A 24003-nucleotide genomic window follows, 5' to 3' on the forward strand; every position below is an offset into this window, starting at 1 on the left:
AGAAGGAAATGCAGAGATCAGACAAAGAGCTGGCAAGAGTTAGGTAACGGACTCACTGGTCAAAGAAACTGGGAAAAGGAGCCAGAGAGGGGTGAGGTAGAAGACTGAGATCGGATGAGGAGATAAAGGAGGGGGGCGTGGGGATTGCTTTAGGGGGGAGGAGACGGATCGGACATGCTTCTGCAACTTCAGTTTGAGAATAGATCTGGGGTGTGTTGTTTGAATGGGCCTATGTTACCAAGCAATCCAGATCATTGTAGATGAATGCCCTGCCCGTCTCATTATTTACAACTCTACTAAACTTTGTCATGCTAAAATTTTATCAGCACTGATTTTATATTTACTTCCAGATCATTGAGGAAAATGTGGCATAGCATTGGGTCTAACGCAGATCCCTGTGCAACTCCAATAGAAACGTTCAGTGATGATTCCCCACTGACTTCTTTTTGAGCTCTGTCAGTTATCCAATTCCTAATAGATTTAATGTGTGCTCTGTTTCTATTGTATAAACATAATCAGAAAGTTGTGTGCTACTAAATCAAATACCTTACAAAAGTCTAAATTTATTACATCTGTACTATAACCTTGATCGACCAAAATTGTAATCTCATCAAAGAATGAAATCGGGTTTGTTTGGCAAGACTGAATTTTTTTTTTCCGTAATATAACGTTGACTGGCATTAATTACATTCCTATCCATTAATTCTTTATTAATCAAATCCAGTATTGGCTTTTTCATTATTTTGCTCAGGATTGATGTGAGGTTAGCCCATCTACTTACAAGGGTCATTCCACTTGCCCTTTTTGAACATCGACACATTTGAACATTTCAGCAGTCTGGAATTCCCCTGGTATTCCAAGATTTATTAAAAATTAACATCAGTAAGTCAGAGATCTCCTCAGCCATCTCTTCTAGGATTCTTGGGTACGAGCTATCTGTACCTGCTTATTTTTAAATGTTTACTTCTAATAGATGATGTCTAATGGACTGGAAAGTACTTCACCCTCATGTAGTACAGGTACATCATCCTACTTCTTTTCAACTACAGAACAGAAATATTTATCGAACATTTCTGCATCTTATCATTGTTAACAATTTTACTGTCTTCCTCTAATAATGGTTCTATACCATTGCTATGATTTCTTTTGTTCATAACAATGTACTTTTAAAAACAGCCTATTGGCTTTAGCCCTGCCATCCAGAGATATTTGCCTGACATCTTGAGCTTCACTTCTCAATTTTTTTGCAGTTCAAAACAGTTGATATAAATGAGAAGTTATCTTCCCTCTTTTTCCATTTATTATTAAATATTCCTTTATTTCTAATTGCTGCCTTCACTTTGCTACTGAACTAGGATGGGCTTTTAGCCAAAGTTGTTCTCTTGGTTGTGGAATTTTGGCTCTTTGACCATCTAATAAACTCTCCTTAAATAACTCAATTTTCATTCACAGTTTTCTGTCTATATTTTTCCTCCCAGTTAAATCAAGGTAGCAATAAACACCAACAAGAAAACCCTCCTGCTGTAACAATTTCTAGCTGGTGCAAGAGGATACCTAGTAATCCGCTGTGTCTGTCATTCTACAGAGACATCTGGTGGCTCAACTGGCGTATTGCTGAAGTAATGAGGTTTTTGTGTGTGTGATGTTTTGAGAAGAAAAAGCCGTGGACTCATGAATACATTTGTCCCACACCTCCTTTCTTTGAGGCCCCACATTTCAATACCCAGTGACACTGGGAGGAGTGGTAGATACTCCTGGAGGGTAGGGATAGGATACAGAGGGCCCTAGACAAATCAGAGGATTGGGCCAAAAGAAATCTGATGAGGTTCAACAAGGACAAATGCAGAGTCCTGCACTTAGGACGGAAGAATCCCATGCACTGATACAGTCTAGGGACCAAGCAACTAGGCAGCAGTTCTGCAGAAAAGGACCTAGGGGTTACAGTGGACAAGAAGCTGGATATGAGTCAACAGTGTGCCCTTGTTGCCAAGAAGGCTAATGGCATTTTGGGCTGTATAAGTAGGAGCATTGCCAGAGGATCAAGGGATGTAATCATTCCCCTCTATTCGGCATTCGTGAGGCCTCATCTGGAGTAGTGTGTCCAGTTTTGGGCCCCACACTGCAAGAAGGATGTGCAAAAATTGGAAAGCGTCCAGCAAAGGGCAACAAAAATGATTAGGGGACTGGAACACATGACTTATGAGGCGAGGCTGAGGGAACTGGGATTATTTAGTCTGCGGAAGAGAAGAATGAGGGGGAATTTGATAGCTGCTTTCAACGACCTGAAAGGGGGTTCCAAAAAGGATGGATCTAGACTGTTCTCAGTGGTAGCTGATGACAGAACAAGGAGTAATGGTCTCAAGTTGCAGTGGAGGAGGTTTCGGTTGGATATTAGGAAAAACTTTTTCACTCGGAGGGTAGTGAAGCACTGGAATGCGTTACCTAGGGAGGTGGTGGAATCTCCTTCCTTTGAAGTTTTTAAGGTCAGGCTTGACAAAGCCCTGGCTGGGATGATTTAGTTGGGGATTGGTCCTGCTTTGAGCAGGGGGTTGGACTAGATGACCTCCTGAGGTCCCTTCCAACCCTGATATTCTATGATTGCTTCCTCTTGGAACACTAGGTAGGGTTGTATCACAGGAGATAGAAATTTTGAGGAGAGGTGCATCAATGGGGAGGGTGGCTAAAAAGGAGAGAACAAATGTGGTGCCAGCTTTCTTTTTAGTTTGTCTTTATAATTAACTTTGTGGCACTAATAGTAGGGATTTCCAACAATGCTTAGCAACAGAAAGTCTTGCTAACTAACTTCAGAACATCCAGTTTAATCAAATCAAACACCTACAGTTTTCTAGAAAACCTTCTCGTGACTTATTATTTCTCTTTCAAACATGAAAAAAAATCTTTTAGTAACTGGACTGGGTTATTAAGACACTAATACAAAAATATTCCCATTCTGTTCCTTTGATTGTGTATTATACAATTTTGCATAATTATAGGGGAGTAACAGACAACTAAGAATAATAGCCTCAATGTGTGTTGTAATTATATAACCCTGTTTTAAACTTGTTCAAAGAATTGAATCCACAAGGAATCTTACACATCCAAAGTAACCTGAATATTTTTCATACAGTAGCTTCTTTGTTGTACTGCTCAAATGTACCTGTTTAAAGTGTTTATTGATGTGAGTAATAGAGTTCTACCTTCCTAAGTCTGGGCTGTTCATATTTTTTAATTATCTTGTTTTTCATCAGCCAGGGTTAGCAGCTGCCAAAGCAAATTTTCCTTGAAGGGTGGGGAATTGAGGGAAACAAGGGATATGTTGGCTCCTAAACTCATGTAAATGCTTAAATGACTAAAGACTGAAGGCCTTTGTCCTTCAGATGGCTATGCAGCTTCATCTCCTGCATTTCGAAACCTAGAAAATGCTGGGGGGTGAGGGTTGAAAACTGTTGTCAAAAGATTATACTGTAATTGTCTGCTGAAATAACTAATTCCATATATATAACGAAAAAGAAAAGGAGTACTTGTGGCACCTTAGAGACTAACCAATTTATTTGAGCATAAGCTTTCGTACAGCTACAGGTAGCTCACGAAAGCTTATGCTCAAATAAATTGGTTAGTCTCTAAGGTGCCACAAGTACTCCTTTTCTTTTTGCGAATACAGAGTAACACGGCTGCTACTCTGAAACCTATATTTAACTAGTTAACTATTTTCAAAAGCTAAAAGGTTTAATGACATTGAGAGAGGGTGCTCTCATTTTTTAGAAGTCTGAACTATCCCTGATTTACCTGTTTAAATACCTGTCTCTAAAGGTGAGTGAATCATAGAATCATAGAATATCAGGGTTGGAAGGGACCCCAGAAGGTCATCTAGTCAAACCCCCTGCTCGAAGCAGGACCAATTCCCAGTTAAATCATCCCAGCCAGGGCTTTGTCAAGCCTGACCTTAAAAACCTCTAAGGAAGGAGATTCTACCACCTCCCTAGGTAACGCATTCCATAACTCTCATAGTGAAAAAGTTTTTCCTAATATCCAATCTAAACCTCCCCCCCTGCAACTTGAGACCATTACTCCTCGTTCTGTCATCTGCTACCATTGAGAACAGTCTAGAGCCATCCTCTTTGGAACCCCCTTTCAGGTAGTTGAAAGCAGCTATCAAATCCCCCCTCATTCTTCTCTTCTGCAGACTAAACAATCCCAGCTCCTTCAGCCTCTCCTCATAAGTCATGTGTTCTAGACCCCTAATCATTTTTGTTGCCCTTCGCTGGACTCTCTCCAATTTATCCACATCCTTCTTGTAGTGTGGGGCCCCAAACTGGACACAGTACTCCAGATGAGGCCTCACCAATGTCGAATAGAGGGGAACGATCACGTCCCTCGATCTGCTCGCTATGCCCCTACTTATACATCCCAAAATGCCATTGGCCTTCTTGGCAACAAGGGCACACTGCTGACTCATATCCAGCTTCTCATCCACTGTCACCCCAGGTCCTTTTCCGCAGAACTGCTGCCTAGCCATTCGGCCCCTAGTCTGTATCAGTGCATTGGATTCTTCCGTCCTAAGTGCAGGACCCTGCACGTATCCTTATTGAACCTCATCAGATTTCTTTTGGCCCAATCCTCCAATTTGTCTAGGTCCTTCTGTATCCTATCCCTCCCCTCCAGCGTATCTACCACTCCTCCCAGTTTAGTATCATCCGCAAATTTGCTGAGAGTGCAATCTACACCATCCTCCAGATCATTTATGAAGATATTGAACAAAACCGGCCCCAGGACCGACCCTTGGGGCACTCCACTTGATACCGGCTGCCAACTAGACATGGAGCCATTGATCACTACCCGTTGAGCTCGACAATCTAGCCAGCTTTCTACCCACCTTATAGTGCATTCATCCAGCCCATACTTCCTTAACTTGCTGACAAGAATACTGTGGGAGACCGTGTCAAAAGCTTTGCTAAAGTCAAGAAACAATACATCCACTGCTTTCCCTTCATCCACAGAACCAGTAATCTCATCATAAAAGGCGATTAGATTAGTCAGGCATGACCTTCCCTTGGTGAATCCATGCTGGCTGTTCCTGATCACTTTCCTCTCATGCAAGTGCTTCAGGATTGATTCTTTGAGGACCTGCTCCATGATTTTTCCAGGGACTGAGGTGAGGCTGACTGGCCTGTAGTGATGTGTAATCGAGCCATACTTCTGGATTCATGTTCATCATATGACTTTTATTATTTATGTTAAAATAACTTATGTTGTGCAGTAATGTCCATTGCACTCACAGGGCAAGATATATTCCCTGCTCCAGAGAACACAACCTGTTTAAACGTTTCTAGCATGTGGGTGCTCTGTACATAAATTAGGAGACACCAGTTTAGATACAAAAGTGTAAAATAACAAAAAAAAATCTTCCCCACCAAAGAAACCCCCCAAAAAGTCTTCCTTTCTTTGTCTTATAACACTTCCTGAATTGAGTAAGTCTCAGTAACTCTTCCAGGAGGAATTATGTTGGGCTGCTTCATCTACATTATTGATGGAAGGCCTGTAAGCGAGGGCTGGAATGTCATTCCTGCGGTAACATTATCCAGGCTGCTAAAGGGTTACAGCTGCTCAGTGCTTCTATTCTTGGAGCTCTGGCTTTTCTAAAAGGTAAGCTCTGGGAATCATTTTCGGGAAGTTCTCTGGCCTGCGTTATACAGGAGGTCAGACTAGATGATCAGAATGGTCCCTTTGGAATATGCATATTTAAAATAAGACAAACACAGGACGTTCCTGAATTTCTCAAGTTAAACCTCCTCATCAAAAAGGTATCATTTGCCATCAAATGATGGGAGAAGATAGTAATGGCACCGCAGTGTATTTATCAAGGCATGAGATGGATTTTTTTATTGTTAGAAGCCTTTATATCAAGAGTGTACCCTTCTAATAGCTATAGCCTAGGTCAGTTGCAAATTACTGGGCTCAGTGTAGGAGGTAGTGGGTGAAATACGGCCTCTATTATGCAGGAAGTCAGAATGGTCCCTTCTGGCCTTAAAATCTTGGAATCCATGGAACCAACTGTCATTTCCTTTACTCTGACAAGTGATGAGCTCCATTCTGCAATTTTTTTTGCCCCTCATGGAAATTTTATTTTTTTTTGTACTTTGTTGTTGTTCCTTACCTACTGCTATTTATTTATGTATTTCTAACACAGAGAACTCTCTATTCCTTCTGCTCATGGGAGAAACCCTGTCTGTTTGTCTGTCCTGTCTCAGGATTTCCTCTGTGATGACCTTTCAGAATCTGCACTTTTCCATGCTTGTTCTTTACCAAATACCTGACTCAACTGCTTTAACTCCTGCATTGGTTATGCTTGGAAAAGGCCCTTTGCAGTTTATATGCACCAGGGAAGATGCAATTTGAGGTCAGTGCCAGGATATCACTGAGAGCCACCAGTTCCCAGGCAAAGCACCTTAGGTGTGTCCTGGCCTCCTCAGAAGTTGACTGTATAGGCCTATAGATTTGAAATGATCAAATGACTGCCCTGCTGGGAGGTGGAATCCTGCACCAGAACAGTCTGCTTCCATGAAGTTAAGCACCACAGTGCTGGTTAGATGTCTTGCAAGTGGTAACTGAACTTCAGATCATCAGTGTCAGAGATGGAATCTCTGGGAATGGCAGAGTTTAACATGTCCCATGTCACATTTGACTCTGATTTGGAGATTAGGTTGGGTTTCGCCCCCACTAAACTGGAGATCACCTTGCACATCTTGACTGTCCTCAACCTGTGCCAGTCTCTTAGAGCTTTTCAGACACCATTGACCTGTCATAGTCAATGTGTCAAACCAAGTTCAGAATACCTTTTCACTGGTATGTGGTCTATGGAATGTGTGTCTTATGGCTGATGGGACTGTACAGGTGCTGAATGCACTGAGAAGTTGAGGCACACTTTCATTACTGAGCTTGCTGGAAGCTGACATGCCAGGGTTTGCCATTTTTGGGGGACGGCAGCCTTTTGTTTCCTTGAAGTAGTCTGGATTAGTAATCATGCCAAGATACTTGATGCATTTGGGTCTAGGTATCTCCTTTCCCCACATAGTTCAACAATTCATACCAGGAGGAACATGATTCTTTGGAAGACTATTTGCAGAATATGTGGGAATCGCCATCAGACAGATTTTGAACGACTGATTTGCTCCAAGAGAATACAAGTTTTTTCCAAATGTTACTGACCCTATCTTGTGCCCGTGAGGCCTTCATAAGGAAGGCCTTTCCTAAATGGGAAAAATATTTCAGTATAATCTAAGGTGTGAATTTAAACCAACATAGTTACACCAGTATAGCCCCCAGTCTGGACACACTTATTCTGATATGAGTGACTTTATTTGGTTTAGTTTGTTGCTTGGGAAGGGGTTTAGTTAAACTAAGCTAAAAGCCACTTTTATACCAAAATGAGTGTCCTCATAGGGCAGTATAACTAAATGGGTATAACTAGTCAAGCTTTCTCATGTAGACAAGTTCTAAATGTGTCATGTTCAAACAAAACGACAGATGAACTCTGTCTCTCCTTAGCATGACCCAATTCATATTCCAGAATATAATCCTGTGCCTGCAAATATGAATGCACAATTGGTGCATTCACCTAGTCTTGATAACTTGTCATTTAAGATGGACTTAACAGGACAGCATTAGGCGCTTGACATCAGACACTGTTACCAGGCCAGTGGACAGCACATATGAATGGGAATAGTCCAAGTACCACCTTCTCCTCCTCTATTGCAACTGATCATCAATAAAGCCCATTTAGTCACTGATTCTGCAGCATTCCTCTGAAAGAAGCAAATTTCCCATTTGCCCACAGGAAGACCATGGAAAGCCAGGATTTTGCAAAGGTTAGCCATGATCTGATAATGTCAGTGGATTGCCACTCCAACACAAGAACTAAAGGCTCTTCCTTATGGGGTGGAATGGTAGCTATGACTCCACTGCCAGCCCTGTCAAGCCTACTCTTTCAGCTAGTATCTAAAGGGGACTACCGAATCCCTACCCACCTGAACCATTTTGTAGTATGACTGGTACTGCTCCTTGCTCCTTTGTCCTACATTTAGGTCACCAGTCTGAAATCTTTGGCTTCACCCATACATAGGGCTCTACCAAATTCACGGCCATGAAAAACACGTCACACAATCTGTTTTTTTGCGTGCTTTTACCCTATCCTATACAAATTTCCTGGGGGAGACCAGAGTTTCCCAAACTGGGGGTCGTGACACACAAGGAAGTTGAAGGGGAGTCACAGTATTGCCTCCCTTATTTCTGCGCTGACTTCGGAGCTGGGATGTTGGAGAGCGGCAGGTGTTGGCCAGGCACCCAGCTTTGAAGGCAGCATCCAACCAAGTATAAGTAAGGGTGGCAATACCATACCATACCATGCCACCCTTATTTGTGCTCTGCTGTCTTCAGAGTTAGGCGGCTGGAGAGTGGAGGGTGCTGACTGAGGGCCCAGCTCTGCAGGCAGCAGCGCAGAAGTAAGGGTGACCATACCATACCTGCCATCCTTACTTCTGCGCTGCTGCTGGCGGTGACTCTGCCTTCAGAGCTGGGCTCCCAACCAGCAGCTGCCACCGCTCTCCAGCTGCCCAACTCTGAAGGCAGTGCCACCAACAGCAGCAGTGCAGAAGTAAGGGTAGCGGTGCTCCACACGACCCCCCTACAATAACCTTGTGACCCCCGACAATTACAACACCGTGAAATTTCAGATTTAAATAGCTAAAATCATGAAATTTGCAACTTTTAAAATCCTATGATCATGAATTGGCCCTATTCATACACCAGGATCTTGTGTCAAGTTTCCCAAGCAAAATCTGCCCGCCCGCGCGCACACACACAAAAGCTATCATAAAGCAATTTTGACTTGAAATAGAAGATGTTGATCTAGTAGTTACTTATGTATCTCAGTTGTGAACCAAAGCCTTCAGCATCTCCATTCTAATGTAACGCTCATCCTAAGAACTGAAGAGGGAAATTGATTCCACTCTTTCACCATTTTGCAGGTGCCAAAAACATTGCATGGGTAAGGATGCAATGCAGTCTGAGAGAGAAGAGTTGCTTGGTAAATGAGAAGCCACTATAGAGTTTGCAATGCCTCCTATGTCTCTAGCTCTCATTTATAAAGAATTTAATGAGTTTCTCAGGAATGGGCTGTACTTTGGGTAGTCGTTCTTGACACCACCTAGAGATATTCTGGATCCTTTCCAGGGCTGTCCATTAAGTCTGCCAAGTGTCTTGAGCAAGAGACCATTCCATCCCCAAGTACCTGATGCATAAATGCAGCAAAGTATTTCAGCCATCACTTTGGGCTCCTGATCCGGGTCTGTTGAAGCCGCTGTTCCTAATTAGGAAAGTGTCTGTCATGTTGTTATTCAAACCAGGTATATGATGATATGTGTTAGACACTCAGGGTCACATTTTAAAAGATGCACATGCACTCTTGAATGACCCAAATTTTGAAGAAAACCACCTACAGTGCATTTGCAATTTGAAGGTTATTTGCGTAGAACCTGTCCTAACTGGGCTTAGCTAAACTCAACCACTTTTCATAGTCTAAATGCAGGATAACACTTCGCTCCATTTTAGCAGATTGAATTATAATAGGCTACAGTTCAAAATCACTGGGAAACAGAGGCAGCAAATATCCTTCTTAACCAGCATGTGCTTGTATATGCATATCTAGTCTGTTCAACCCATTGTGATCAATTTTTTATAGTACAGTTTGCAGTGAGTATAATATCAAGTATTTAAATGAATGAACATAGGAAAACATGGAGAATGTAGCACAGAACACTATGTAGAGTTCCTGTGTTTGCTTTTCTTTAGCTTGCTCGAAAGATTTTTCTCAGAAGCACTATATAATGTGTGTTTGATTTGTATATTTAAGTTTCAGACAGTGAAGAGGATGATGATATTAAAACAGTGCAAATGAGTTTTCAAGAAACAAAGAAACAGGAAGGTAGTCTTAATTTTAATTTTTCTTCTGTGTTTGTGAGTACCTTTTGACAGAGAATGTACAAGAAACTAAACTGTAACTTAATTTTATGCGACATGTCCTATAAAGAATACTGTCCAAAATGTTTAAGTACAGTAATTCCTCACTTAAAGTTGTCCCGGTTAACGTTGTTTCGTTGCTGGTCAGTTAGAGAACATGCTCATTTAAAGTTGCGCAATGTTCCCTTATAACGTTGTTTGGGAGCTGCGTGCTCTGTCCACTGCTTGCAGAAACAACAGCCCGCTGCAGCTAGCTGACTGGGGCTTGGGACCAGGGTGGACCGGCAGCCCCCCTATTAGCTTCCCGCTCCCCTAAGTTCCCTGTGCGGCAGCTGCCCAGAAGGCTGTCAGTTCCCGGCAGTTCAGCTGTCCCTTTCCCCAGTGCCATGTGCTGCTCCTGTCCTCCTCCCAGGAGCTTCCTGCTTGCTGTGCGGGGGGAAAAGGAGGGCTAATGTCAGGGTGTCCCCCGCTTACCCCATCTCTGTAGAGCGGGGGGGATACAACTGGGTCAATGGAGGGAGCTTGCTGGCAGCAGCTGCTGTCTCAACTTGCTGATCTACTTAGAGTGGAGTCAGCATACTTAAAGGGGCAATGCGCATTTCTCTCACACACACACACACACACACACACACACACACACACGGTGTGTGTCTCTGTCTGCCATGCTGTCTCCCCTCCCTCCATTTGTGCTGCCCTGTAGAGTGTGGGACTACGTTAACAACTTGTTAACCCTTGAGGGCTCAGTTGAGTGCTAGTTCATCATTTAGCAGTAAGGCATTCCCTGGGAAATAGCCCACCTTCTTACTTCACCACCTCAACCAAGCTTCACAAATCATCATTGCTGTGTATAGTATTAAATTTATTTGTTTGTTTAAAACTTATACTGTCAATATAATATAGTCCTTTGTCTGGTGGAAAAAAAATTCCCTGAAACCTAACCACCCTAATTTACATTAATTCTTATGGGGAAATTGGATTCGCTTAACATCGTTTCACTTAAAGTCATATTTTTCAGGAACATAACTACAACGTTAAGCGAAGAGTTACTGTATCTGTTTTTGCTTTATTGAACACTCATGAGTAGTGAGTATAGTGTTGAGGTATAAAGAAAAAACTTCATGCCAGCCAGAAAAATATGTGTCAGGCTAAGAATCTATTTCCACTGATTTACACAGGCTTAATAAGTCAGTTCAGGGTTAGTTGCTATATCTCAGCTTGGCACTCTAGTCTCCTGAAGGGGAGCTGTAAACTCTCACACAGTTACACATGAACAGGTTGAATTAATATATCTTACCTTACCTATTGGTAAATAATTCTGATACTTTCCCTGTCATGCTTATTGTTGCTGTTCATCGCATGCTGTACTTTACTTATTCATTTTTGTTGATTACTGATGTACTGTCAAAGTACTATGTTGCATAAAGGTTTGATTCAATCCTCTTGCCTCCAACATACGTGTAAGTTAAAACAACACAGTAACATAAGACCGCTTTGTAATTGAGACTTGAACAAAGTCAAGATGTAATTGAATCTAATGTACATATAGTTTAATTAGATTTACCAGATATTACCAAGTGTTGTTACTAAAGTCTAACTTGGTCAGCATTCTAGACTTGTTTTTAAAAATACTTATATTAGCATCACTTATTTAAATGCATATGGAGTTCTGGGAGGCAGTTGGTTGTAAAGCTCGTTTTCCTCTTAATTTAGTTCCAGAATATGTGTGTTCATTCTGCACTTTGTTGCTCATTGGCTTTGTACTGGTTCCCTTTGAGAAACTAGGGGCTTGTGTAAACGGCTGGTGAGTGCCCAGCAAGCCAGGGTGAGTGCACCAGCTTGCTGTGCAGTAACTCACCATGTAGGCACTGCTACAGTGCACTGGAAGTCCCAGAGCAGCTTAGTGTACTTCACGACAAGCTGGTGCGCTGTAGAGTCATACTCTGGCTTGCCATGTAGACAATACTTAAGAGCAAGATAAAATTGTTAGGAAAATGGTTGTGGATCTTAGGGATGTGATAGAACAAGAAATAGGCTCTTTTTGTTTAAACAGATTGTAAAATCCCCTGAGGAGTGATTTTGTTTTCCTATAGTCAACAATTCTTTATTTGTAGGGCACACTATAAAGAAGGGCTAGAAAAAATGACTGAGAATGATCAGGGTTTACCAGTAAGTCTGACCAGTTCACCTACTGGCTGCTTGTAGATGTTGACTAGGACCAGGGAAAGAAATGATCCTTGTGGGATTCCACAAATGAGTGGCCTGGTAGTAGAGGTACAGTTTTCCATCAGAACCCATTTTAGCACATCGACCGGGACCCCGGGTACCTTTCTCAGATGAGACAGCAGTATCATATGGGTGACAGTGTAGAATGCTGGAGGGAGGTCCAGGAGGATGAGAGTGGATGTCTGTCCTCTATCCATTGACAGCAGGAGATCATCCATCTATGACACTAAAGCGGTTTCAGCTCCATGGCCTGGCCTGATTCTCTACTGTGCTGGGTCTAGGATATTAGATTTAGTTAGAACCTGAACCTGACTGAATAAAAATGAAAACATTTTAAACTTGTATTATAGTAATTCAAATACCTCTTCTTTTGTGGCAATAGTCAAGATTTCCATCACTGTGAAAAATTATTCAACCTTTGTCCCATTTTTTATGTGCTTGTGAATCTGACTGGCCTCCTTAAACAGAGGAGAAATTAAATTGTCGTTTATTTCATTAACCTGTGATCTTAACAAGTACTAAAACTGCCTTGGGTTACCTCAAGCACAGTTTTTCTGTTAGTGAATTTTGTGCTGCAGTGGCAGCATTGAAAACTAATGTCTTCTCCTTATCCAAATCACAGGCCACAAGAATGTAAGTTGTTCTTTGAGTGCTTGATCATGTCGATTCCATTCTAGGTGTGCGCATGCTCACATACATGGTCGTCGGAGATTTTTGCCTTAGCGGTATCCGTAGGGCCAGCTGTAGCGCCCCCTTGAGTGCCGCACTCATGCGTCGGTATATCAAGTGCCGCCGGCCCTATGCCCTCTCAGTTCCTTCTTATCACCTGTGGTGATTAGGGCTAGCGGTTTTGTCTCTTCTGATTTCGAGCCTTAGGGCCTTGTAAATAGCTTGTCTATAGTAGTTATGTTAAGTAGTTGTTAATTGTAGTTAGAAGTTAGAGTCCCAGTGGGGACTTTGCCTCAGTTGGGGCATGCCCCGGTCTCCAGGGTTTAAGCCCTGTCCAGACTGTAACAGGCCTATGCCTGTAAGTGACACCCACAGCAGCTGCCACAAGTGCTTGGGGGAATCGCATGTGAAGGACAAGTGTTGTATTTGTAAAATTTTTTGACCCAGGACTCAGAAAGTATGGGATATTCGTTTGCGGGCTCTCCTCATGGAGGCTGCCCTTCGTCCGGCTTCTGAGCTGTCCTGCCAAGACTCACCTAATACATCGGCCTTGGTGCTCCGCACACCCCCCGGCATCCGGCTCCGCTCATTACCGCTCCCCATTGCCAGTGCCCAAAAAGAAAACAAAGAAGCACAGCTCCCCAGTACTGGGCAAGAAGGGCAATGGGACATGGAGCAAAGGACCCAGTTTGGGCCGCCCGGCCACTCTGGAGCCACGTGTACGTACCTCCCCAGATGGGGTCCTTAACCCCTTAAAGGATCCACCAACGACTCCCGGGAGTGGTAAGGGATCCAGATTCCTGACGGCATCGACACCTTCCCTGGCTTCCCTGGTGCCAAGAGAGCAGTGGCCTGCACCTGCCCCGCTGGCACTGGACGTGCCACAGGAAACAGCAAAGGCTCCCTACAAGGGCAAGCCAACCACTAATACCCCTCAGGGGGAAGTGGAGCACCACTTATCACCCAAGACAAGGCAGCGCTCTCCTCCTCCGCGCCGCAGATCTCCGGAGTCACAGCCCAGATTCTCTGGGCTCACCCTTGCTCACCGGCACTGTGATCGTGGTCCCCGCCAACTCGATGCGGATTTCCTAGGGGGAGGCGCCAGTGCCATACTACCAGTACCGTTCGCCCTCCCGCCAGTTGTCCTCTCAGCGCAGCTCTCTGTCGCCTGCCCCGTGGGAGCGCTCCCCGTCATGACTCTGGTCCCCCTGGCACCGGTCCCCTCAATACTGGCGCCGGTCCTCTTACTCCGGGCCTCAACGGTCAGCAGGCAGACACAGTTGTTGGCGGCCCCATCATGGTCACCGGAAGGGGATTCTTCTGGAACGGAAGGGCAGTTCTGCCCCTTGCCCAGACTCCACCAGCACGACTGGGCACCTGAAGCTGCCTTGGAAGCCCGGCCAGTGACCAGCACAGTGGTCTTTTTGGAGTGCATGGGACATGCTGGTCATGACAGTGCCCCCTTCACACCGCTCAACTGCCACTGACTTGGAGCAACAGTTGGCGGCAACAACAGCACCAGGCTTAGTGCATGAGTCGCGTTCAGAGGTCAGGGTAGAGGAGACTGAACCCACCCGTAAACCTCCCTCCCCCATGGGGGATGATGCTCCGGGGCCTCCTCCAGTGGTACAGTCATCTTCATCCCAGGACGAGGCAGTCGTGGGACCCTCGAGGTCCAGCCCGCCTGATGATTTTAAAGAACACCAGGCCCTGCTTTGACGGGTGGCCAAGAACTTGGGCCTAGAGGTGGAGGAGATGGCCGAGCAGGCGGACGCCTTGTTCAAAATCCTCTCAACCGCTGCCTGTGTTGCACTACCAGTGCATGATAGGGTCCTCAAAATTGCCAACGCCCTCCGGCAAACCCCGTCATCCATCCCTTCCCCCCCTCCAAAAGGGCCGAAAAGAAGTACTTTCTCCGAGCCAAAGCATTTATATCCACCCACCTCTGGGCTCGCTGGTTGTCTCTGCAGCCAACGAAAAATACAAGACCAGCTCAATTCCCAAAAATAGAGGCCAAAAAACTAGATCTTTCTGGGAGAAAAATGTATTCCACTGGCAGCCTGCAGTTCTGGGTGGCAAGCCATCAGGTCTCTTGGGCAGATACAATTTTAACTTATGGGACTCCTTCCGTAAGTTCAAGGAGTCCCTCATGCACGGTTTGGCCCAAGAATTCAGCACCCTAGTAGAGGAGGGCACCGCGGTGGCTAGGTGCTCCCTCCAAATGGCATGGGATGCGTCGGACTCAGTAGCAAGGGTGATCATGTCGGCGGTGGTTATGAGGCGCACCTTCTGGCTTCAAACCACCGGCCTTTCCCAATAGATGCAGACCTTGATCCAGGACCTCCCATTTGATGGGAGTGGACTCTTCTTTGAACAGCTGGATGCGAGGCTGCATGAGTTAAAGGACACTTGGGCCACCCTTTGCCCACTGGGCATGCATACGCCACAATCTGCATGGAAGCAATTCCGGCTGCCCCCGCTGCCAAGGCTTTGGCAGCCTCATCAGGGGTCTGCAAGGAGAAGGGATAGAGATGCATGTTTTAGTCATCGCCGCCCTTCCTCCTCCCACTTACCCTGGGAAGCATCCCAGGGGTTAGAAGCGCTCATTTTGAAGGTGGGCTCGAGAGCAACACGCCAATGAATTTCCAGGAACCACCTTGTTCTTTCCTTGGCTGTCTACATCCCTAGCATTTGGCCTGGTTGCAGGTCACCTCGGACTGATGGGTGCTAGACACAGTATCTTGGGACTGTACCCTGCAATTTTTGTCCGCCCCTCTCTCCCACCCCCCAATCTTTCCCAACCCTTTTCAGGGACCATTCCCACGAGCAACTCCTCGTTTAAGGGGTTGAGAACCTCCCGCACCTGGGGGCGATGGAGGAGGTCCCTTGGGACATGAAAGGAAAAGGGTTCTATTCTTTCTACTTCCTAATCCCAAAGGTAAAAGGGAGCCTCAAACCCATGCTGGACCTGCATCGCCTCAACAAATCTCTCAAAAAGTTGAAGATTCTCATGGTCTCTCTGGCCTCCATCATCCCCTCCTTGGATCCGGGAGACTGGTATGCTGCCCTCAACTTACAAGATGCTTATTTCTATATTTCCATATTCTCAGGCCACAGGCGCTTCCTCCGTTTCATAATGGGCGGGTGCCATTTTCCATTCACAATGCTACCCTTTGGCATCTCATCATCCCCAAGGGTGTTCACAAAATGTATGGTGCCAATGGCTGCTTCCTGAGACATTGAGGGGTCCAGGTCTTCCCATATCTTCATAACTGGCTCATCAAAGGCAGGTCTCAGGAGCAAGTGCAGAGGAGTCTCAATGTGGTGCTTTGCACCTGCTGCAACCTGGGCTTGTTAATAAATGAGAAAAAATCCACCTTAATGGCCATCCAGCGAATAAAGTTCCTCGGGGCAGTTCTTGACTCCACATGAGCCAGAGCCTTCCTTCTGGAAGCGCGTTTTCAGGCCGTGTCGGACCTGATCTCCCTTGTAAAGAACAATCCATTCACCATGCCTCACACCTGCCTGATGCTGTTGGGCCACATGGCCACATGTACGTATGTGGTCAGCCATGCTCTGCTCCATCTCTGGTGCCTGCAAGCGTGGCTGGCATCAATCTACATCCCCAACAGGCCATGACCTAGATCGAGTAGTCAGGGTCTGGACCACATCAGGTCATTCCTGAATTGGTCGGTGCTGGAGGGAGTCCTCTTCGCAACCCTGTCCCTGACCCTGGTCTCCGATGCTTCAGACCTGGGCTGGGGAGCCCACCTGGGTGAGCTGAGCACCCAGGGCCACTGATTGCAGGACGATCTGGCTCTCCATGTCAGTGTCAGGTTGCTCAGAGCAGTTCACTTGGCCTGCCAGGCTTTCTTGCGCCATCTGAAGGGCAGGGTGGTGCAGGTCCTGATGGACAACACTGCCACTGAATTACATCAACAGACAGGGCGGTGCCAGGTCTTCGGCCCTTTGTTAAGAAGCTCTCTGCCTTTGGGATTTTTGTGTGCGGCATGCCATTCATCTGATAGCTGCACACCTGCCTGGAACCAGGAATGTGCTGGCAGATCACCTCAGCAGGACTTTCTCATCTCGTCATGAGTGGTTGCTCCATTTGGAGGTGGTCAGCATAATCTTCCAGAGATGGGGGATTGTCCAGGTGGACCTGCTTGCGTCCAGACAGAACAGAAAATGCAACGTGTTTTCTTAGATCTGGGAAATGGACAGAGGCTCCTAGTCAGACGTCGGGGGCACTGATGTACTCCTTCCCGCCAGTGCTATTGATTCACAGGGTCCTGGTGAAGTTCAAGCAAGATAGGGCAAGAGTTATTCTTATAGCCCCCACGTGGCCGAACCAGCAGTGGTTCGGCACATTGAGCCTTTCGGTAGCCGCCCTGCTCCAGCTGCCCCTCTGGCTGGATCTGCTATCACAGAACAACACCAGTCTTTTACATCCGAACCTGGCGGCGCTGCAGTTGACAGCTTGGCTACTGCATGGCTAAGCACAGACAAACGGGCCTGCTCGGCCTGTGTCCAGCAGGTCTTGCTGGGTAGCAGGAAACCCTCCACCAGAGCAACTTACTTGGCCAGATGGAAAAGATTCATGTTTTGGGCCTTGGAATGGCATATTCAGGCCAAGCAGGAGATCCTGGATTATCTGCTGCACCTAAAACGCCAAGGTTTGTCCCTGTCATGGATCAAGGTCCACCTGGCTGTTATCTCGGCTTTCCATCCTCCATTCCAAGGCAGGTCCATCTTTGCTCACAACGTGATGGCATGTTTTTTTTGAAAGGTCTGGAGCATTTCTACACGCACGTCTGGGATTCCATCCCCCCCCCCGGTACCTGAATGTCATGCTGTTGAGGCTCATGAGGTCTCTCCCTTTGAGCCTCTGGCTTCCTGCTCTCTTCTGCTTCTCTCCTGGAAGGTCTTGTTCCTGGTCGCAATAACATCAGCCCACAAGGTGTCCGAAATCAGAGTGCTTACTTCGGAGCCTCCCTATATGGTCTCCTACAAGGATAAGATCCAGCTGTGACTGCACCCAGCATTTCTGTCCAAGGTCATTTCCCAGTTTTGTACTGGCCAGGACATATACTTACCAGTCTTCTTTCCAAAGCCTCATGTATCAGATGAGGAGCGCAGGCTACACACCCTGGACATCAGGAGGGTGCTGGTCTTCGACATAGATAGAACAAAGCCGTTCCCTAAGTCAACGCAGTTGTTTGTTGCGGTGGCAGACAGAATGAAAGGTCACGCAGTGTCTGCTCAGAGGATTTCATCCTGGATCACGGTCTGCATTCGCTACTACTGTGAGCTGGCGAAAATGCCTCTGCCAGCGATTGTGATTGCACACTCGAGTAGGGCACAAGCATTGTCAGCGGCTTTCCTGGCACGGGTACCAATCCAAGAGATCTGCAGGGCTGCTACTTGGTCATCTGTCCACATGCTCATGTCTCATTATGCGCTTCCCAGCAAGCTCGAGACGATGCTGGCTTTGGCAGAGCAGTGCTGCAAGCTGCAAGACCATGAACTCTGAGTCCACTTGCATTGACACTGCTTGTGAGTCACCTAGAATGGAATCAACATGAGCAAGCACTCGCAGAAGGAAAAAACGGTTACCTACCTGTTTTGTAACTGTTGTTCTTTGAGATGTGCTGCTCATGTCCATTCCATTACCTGCCCTCCTGCCCCTCTGTTGGGGTTGTCGGCAAGAAGGCACTGAGAGGCCGTAGGGCCGGCGGCGCCTGATATACTGACGCATGAGCGCAGCGCTCAAGGGGGTGCCACAGCTGGCCCTATGGATACCGTTAAGGCAAAAATCTCCAACGATCGTGCACGTGGGCGCGCGCACACCTCGAATGGAATGGACATGAGCAACAACATCTCGAAGAACAACAGTTGTGAAAAAGGTGGGTAACCATTTTTTTTCTCATTCTACCCTGCCAATGTGGTTAAGTTCTGAGATGGATTTGGATCTACTACATTAGGAGCAAGAGAGTTAGTTCAGTCTCCATCCCCACTCATCCGTGTGCCTCTCTAATGAGGCTTGTAACAATGGTGCCAACTTAGATTATATGTCTTGTGATTACAATACTTGTTGACTAAGAACTGGGCTGAACCATATGAAAGCTTGTCTATTTTATGGAACTTTAAATTTTAAAAACAATATTTCCTTTTTAGTTTCCTCTCTATACACGTTGTCTGGTATCTATCTTCATTAATGATCTGGAGGATGGTGTGGATTGCACCCTCAGCAAGTTTGCGGATGACACTAAACTGTGAGGAATGGTAGATACGCTGGAGGGGAGGGATAGGATACAGAGGGACCTAGACAAATTGGAGGATTGGGCCAAAAGAAATCTGATGAGGTTCAACAAGGACAAGTGCAGAGTCCTGCACTTAAGACGGAAGAATCCAATGCACCGCTACAGACCAGGGATCGAATGGCTAGGCAGCAGTTCTGCAGAGAAGGACCTAGGGGTGACAGTGGACGAGAAGCTGGATATGAGTCAACAGTGTGCCCTTGTTGCCAAGAAGGCCAGTGGCATTTTGGGCTGTATAAGTAGGGGCATTGCCAGCAGATCAAGGGACGTGATCGTCCCCCTCTATTCGACATTGGTGAGGCCTCATCTGGAGTACTGTGTCCAGTTTTGGGCCCCACACTACAAGAAGGATGTGGAGAAATTGGAGAGAGTCCAGCAAAGAGCAACAAAAATGATTAGGGGTCTGGAACACATGACTTATGAGGAGAGGCTGAGGGAACTGGGATTGTTTAGTCTACAGAAGAGAAGAATGAGGGGGGATTTGATAGCTGCTTTCAACTACCTGAAAGGTGGATCCAAAGAGGATGGATCTAGACTGTTCTCAGTGATAGCAAATGACAGGACAAGGAGTAATGGTCTCAAGTTGCAGTGGGGGAGATTTAGGTTGGATATTAGGAAAAACTTTTTCACTAGGAGGGTGGTGAAGCACTGGAATGCGTTACCTAGGGAGGTGGTGGAATCCCCTTCCTTGGAAGATTTTGAGGTCAGGCTTGACAAAGCCCTGGCTGGGATGATTTAGTTGGGATTGGTCCTGCTCTGGGCAGGGGGTTGGACTAGATGGCCTCCAGAGGTCCCTTCCAACTCTGTTATTCTATGATTCTATGATTTATAACAAATACCTAGATAGTTATATTTGTACTTGTCACCTGAACCAAAGATGTCCTGACATGAGGATTAGTTTGATCTAGTGAAAGGCTGTTTTCATATTTTGGAATTATGAATAGATAGCATGAGGCATAACAAGAAAATGATGTATCTTCTAGCTTGCTCACCTTTTTGTACTCTATCCTTGATTGACAATGATTGAACACAACAATTTTAAAGATGTAACTACTCCTCAGTTGCATAGAGTATGTACATTATTTGTTGGTTGCCAACCACAATTTGAAACTCTAATCTTTTTTACTTAGAGGAAGATGTGGAATTACAAGAAGCTATCAAAAGAAGCCTGGAGGAAATGTAAATGAAGATACTCCTGTATGCAAATAGCATGCTATCAAAGCTGCTTTCAGAAGCGGAAGCTTGTTCATCCTTTAACAAAGGGTCAGAAAATACTGCTTTAAAAATGTGCTTATTCCTTTAATGGTTAAACTTGTAATTAATATGTTGCTGATCGTGTCATGCAACTAAATTGACAAATGGAGCTTATGGATGTATGTGTTGCAACATTCTGTATATGACAAAGGAAAATAAATTGTTAAAAGCATTACACATTCCTTTTCTAATGATTCATGACTAACTTTAAGCTCAATTCTTGTTCTGATCTAGTCATGTAACTTGAGGTAGGTTGATCCTATACATGTTGTGGTATCTTTAAAGGGTCGTTCATTTAATTCTTCCATTGTAAAAATGTCATTGTCTCATTTTACTTTTTCAGTGTACCCTTTACAACAGATAAAAATAGTAAACCTCAGTTAATCTCAGACCACCTTGCCTTACTGATAATTTTATAAAGAGAAGCTTAGTCTCCAGGCCTGCAATTTACGATTCATGGGCTCACCCCTATGCCTGCACAAAGCTTTACTCCACATGAGCACAGAGGTATGCCCACAAGTTGTAAATTGCAGGGTCGGTGTCCTAGAATGTACAGTTGTTTACTGCTATCTTTACTTTTATTTTTTAGGAGTGTGCATATTTTAATTTGAGTATGAGAGCTTGTTATTCCTGTTGGTTTAAAAATCTCGTCAGCTGAATACCCTGTCTTGTTTAAGGCTGAAGCAAAGTTTGTAAATAAAAACACTGAAGCAAAAATTGTTTGTTTTCAAAATCCCTCTTGGTTTGAGGTACAAGTGAAATAATTTAAGCAGGCAAGTCCTTCCTGTATTCCATCCTCTTTATAATATGCATTTGTTGGTTTTTAAAGAGGTGGTGTTTCAATATTTGACAATAATTAAAAACATTACTGTTTTTGTATGCTGTCCTTAATTTTTTAAGAGAAATGCCTCTACCTTTCCCTTCTCAAGCTTTTCGATCCCCTTTCCTCCACAAAAAAATACCAATTTATTTGAGCATGAGCTTTCGTGAGCTACAGCTCACTTCATCAGAAGCATACCGTGCTGTAGCTCACGAAAGCTCATGCTCAAATAAATTGGTTAGTCTCTAAGGTGCCACAAGTACTCCTTTTCTTTTTGCGAATACAGACTAACACGGCTGTTCCTCTGAAAAAAATACCTGTGCATGCCAGCTGGCTTTACCCAGTTTATCTCGCTTCTGTTGATTGTAGATGTAGATGAAGGAAAGTTTAGTGAAATAAAATACCATCTCCGCATTTTATTTTTGCATAAGCACTTGACAGCTTGTCTGTAACTGGTGTAACTCTAAAGTACATCATATACAGAAATACCTGTTCTCTAAAAATGAGCCAGATGTATTAAAAAGGAACACAACATTTTACTGAATGTAAACCCTTACAAAAAGTAAAAATAACACACTGCTGTAATTCCTTAAACTTCAAAAATGTGCTATGAAATAGCAACATGGACTTCAGTGTTTGCTATCTGATATCTCTGTTGCAAATAAAGCTGACCTGAAGCCATTCATCTAGAGTATCTAGAGAGGAATCTCACAGCTCTTTAACAATCATACAAGTAGCTGAAAGATGCAACTCATTTGAATCCTGGTAAACATTTTGGAAAGGGTTTTCACTGCTGTTGGTGGGGGGAAAATTTCTGAATGTGACAGTAATGTAAGTAGAACGTTGCTACTCTATTAGACCTGTTGCTAGGAAAGCAGAGGTAAATTTATTTTACTCTAGTCTCATTTAAATCTGCACCTGCAGCTCCCATCTGAGGGAAGTGCCACTTGAGTCTTGAAGCTGGTTCAGGACACTCCTCTTCAACCTCCTGAACATGAGACTCAGTCACCAGAAGAACAAATGGTCTTACTAAACAAGCTTTCGTAATAAAATACATTCAAAGGCGGTCTTTCATCCCAAAGAGGTTTTCAAACTAAAAGATAATGGGTTGTAAAATTATTTTAGGCTGAAAGTCCCATTCTAACCATAGTGTATTCCTGAGTATCCAAATAACATGGGGGACATAGATTTTATTTGGATAATCGGGAGTTCAGAGTACCAACGGGGCAGGAGACATTCAGCAGCGGGGGGCCTCTCCCCTGGCCAGGGATTCGTCATCCTTCTTGCATTCCTGGCTGGGGTGTCTGCTCTGCCCCATTCACTCAGTCCCATGACAGCACTGCTGCAGGGCCGGTGATACCTCATCCATGTGGGCCAAAAGAGAGACCCCTGAACAGGACTCTGTTGTGCGCCACCAGGATTATAGCCTTCTCTGTACATTGCATCTGTGGGGATTGGCAGCACAGGGAGCCCTCCGCAGCTCTGCTGTAATGGCCTCCTCTCACACTTCTGTGACAGCAGGACTGCAGAGGCTTCCTGTACAGCTGTAGGAGTCATTCAGCAGCAGGGTGGCCTACAGCCAGGGGCTTGTCCTCTTCCTCCTCCAATTCCTGGCCAGGGGTCTCTGCCCTGTTGTCCAAAGTTTCATGTTATCTGTATCCCTTCCTTTTCCCCCAGCATGAGATACACTTGGGACAAGGAAGGGATTCGGATATTTGGTACATTTGGGTTTCAGATACATGGGAATATACTGTATAGAGGAGTATTATGAAAGCTTACTTCACCTGATGCACTTTGTTCTTCTGGGCCCTAGCGATGGGTAAGCCTAAGTACATAAGCTGTTTATTCCCCTCTAGAGTCGGGTACCTTGGTTTCTGAGCAGCTGCCAACTTGCATTCTTTATCCCTCACACCAGCAAATGCTGCAGTAAATATAAAGACTGACTATACCTGTTTGCCTATGAGTAGGTAAGTGCTATTATCCCCATTTTACAGATGGGACCTAAGACACAGAAAGGTTAAGTGACTTGCCCAGGGTCACACAGAATATCTGTAGTATAGTTGGCAGTTGAACCCTCTTGTGTCATCTCCTAGGCTAGTTTCCTAACAACGGGACAGTCTTTCCTCTCATTAGCTACATGTGGTTCTATTCTCTACCTAGTCAATTAGGCTCTAATAATTAGGGCAGCCATGTATGTTATAAAGAATGTCAAGAAGTATGGTTATCCTGATTTCTGCCCATGGTTTCCAAGATCCCTAACCAGTTCTCGACTGCCTGCCTCACTCCAAAGCTTTCTCAGTTACTGCATCCTTCAGCATAATCTTCCAGCTCTTCCATTCTCACGAGTATGTTGTCTCAAAACAACAAAATGTGTGTGTCCAGATTATTCACTTTCATATCAAGGGACTCTGCTTTATTCTTCAATCAGAACAAGGTGTTCTGTAATCTACCTGATTCAGAATTTATTGCTTCTAGTAAATTGTTTGATAAATCTTAGGTAGCTGACTCAGACTCAATGCGGACACCCAGCATTGAAGGGTCTGGATCTGCAATTGTGGTGGCAATTCATGTGGTGAAAGAATTTTGACTGCCCCTTTCCCTTTGTAACATAAAGCAGTACAAGTGACTTGTTCATTAGACATTTACTTACAAGATTGTTAGAATTCATTTCTCACCCCCTCAGAATACTTGTAATAAGTCCTT

The 24003-nt window shown here is 44.9% G+C and overlaps 1 protein-coding gene across 7 annotated transcripts in view; it reads left to right on the forward strand.

Annotated features, from left to right (window-relative positions):
• ZNF451 (zinc finger protein 451) overlaps window positions 1-21197 on the forward strand; it is a 78505-nt gene extending 57308 nt beyond the window's left edge. For 6 of the 7 annotated variants that reach the window (XM_075126498.1, XM_048845222.2, XM_075126493.1 and 3 more), the window contains 2 exons: window positions 9908-9979; window positions 20357-21197. In XM_075126498.1, coding sequence (XP_074982599.1) covers window positions 9908-9979; window positions 20357-20409 — 125 coding nt within the window. In that variant the 3' untranslated portion in view covers window positions 20410-21197. The remainder of the gene's footprint in view (window positions 1-9907; window positions 9980-20356) is intronic. The other variant, XM_075126497.1, reaches the window with a different exon arrangement.
• Window positions 21198-24003: the final 2806 nt, after the last annotated feature.

Source organism: Caretta caretta, chromosome 3 (assembly GCF_965140235.1).
Source record: "Caretta caretta isolate rCarCar2 chromosome 3, rCarCar1.hap1, whole genome shotgun sequence".
Taxonomy (NCBI): domain Eukaryota; kingdom Metazoa; phylum Chordata; order Testudines; family Cheloniidae; genus Caretta; species Caretta caretta.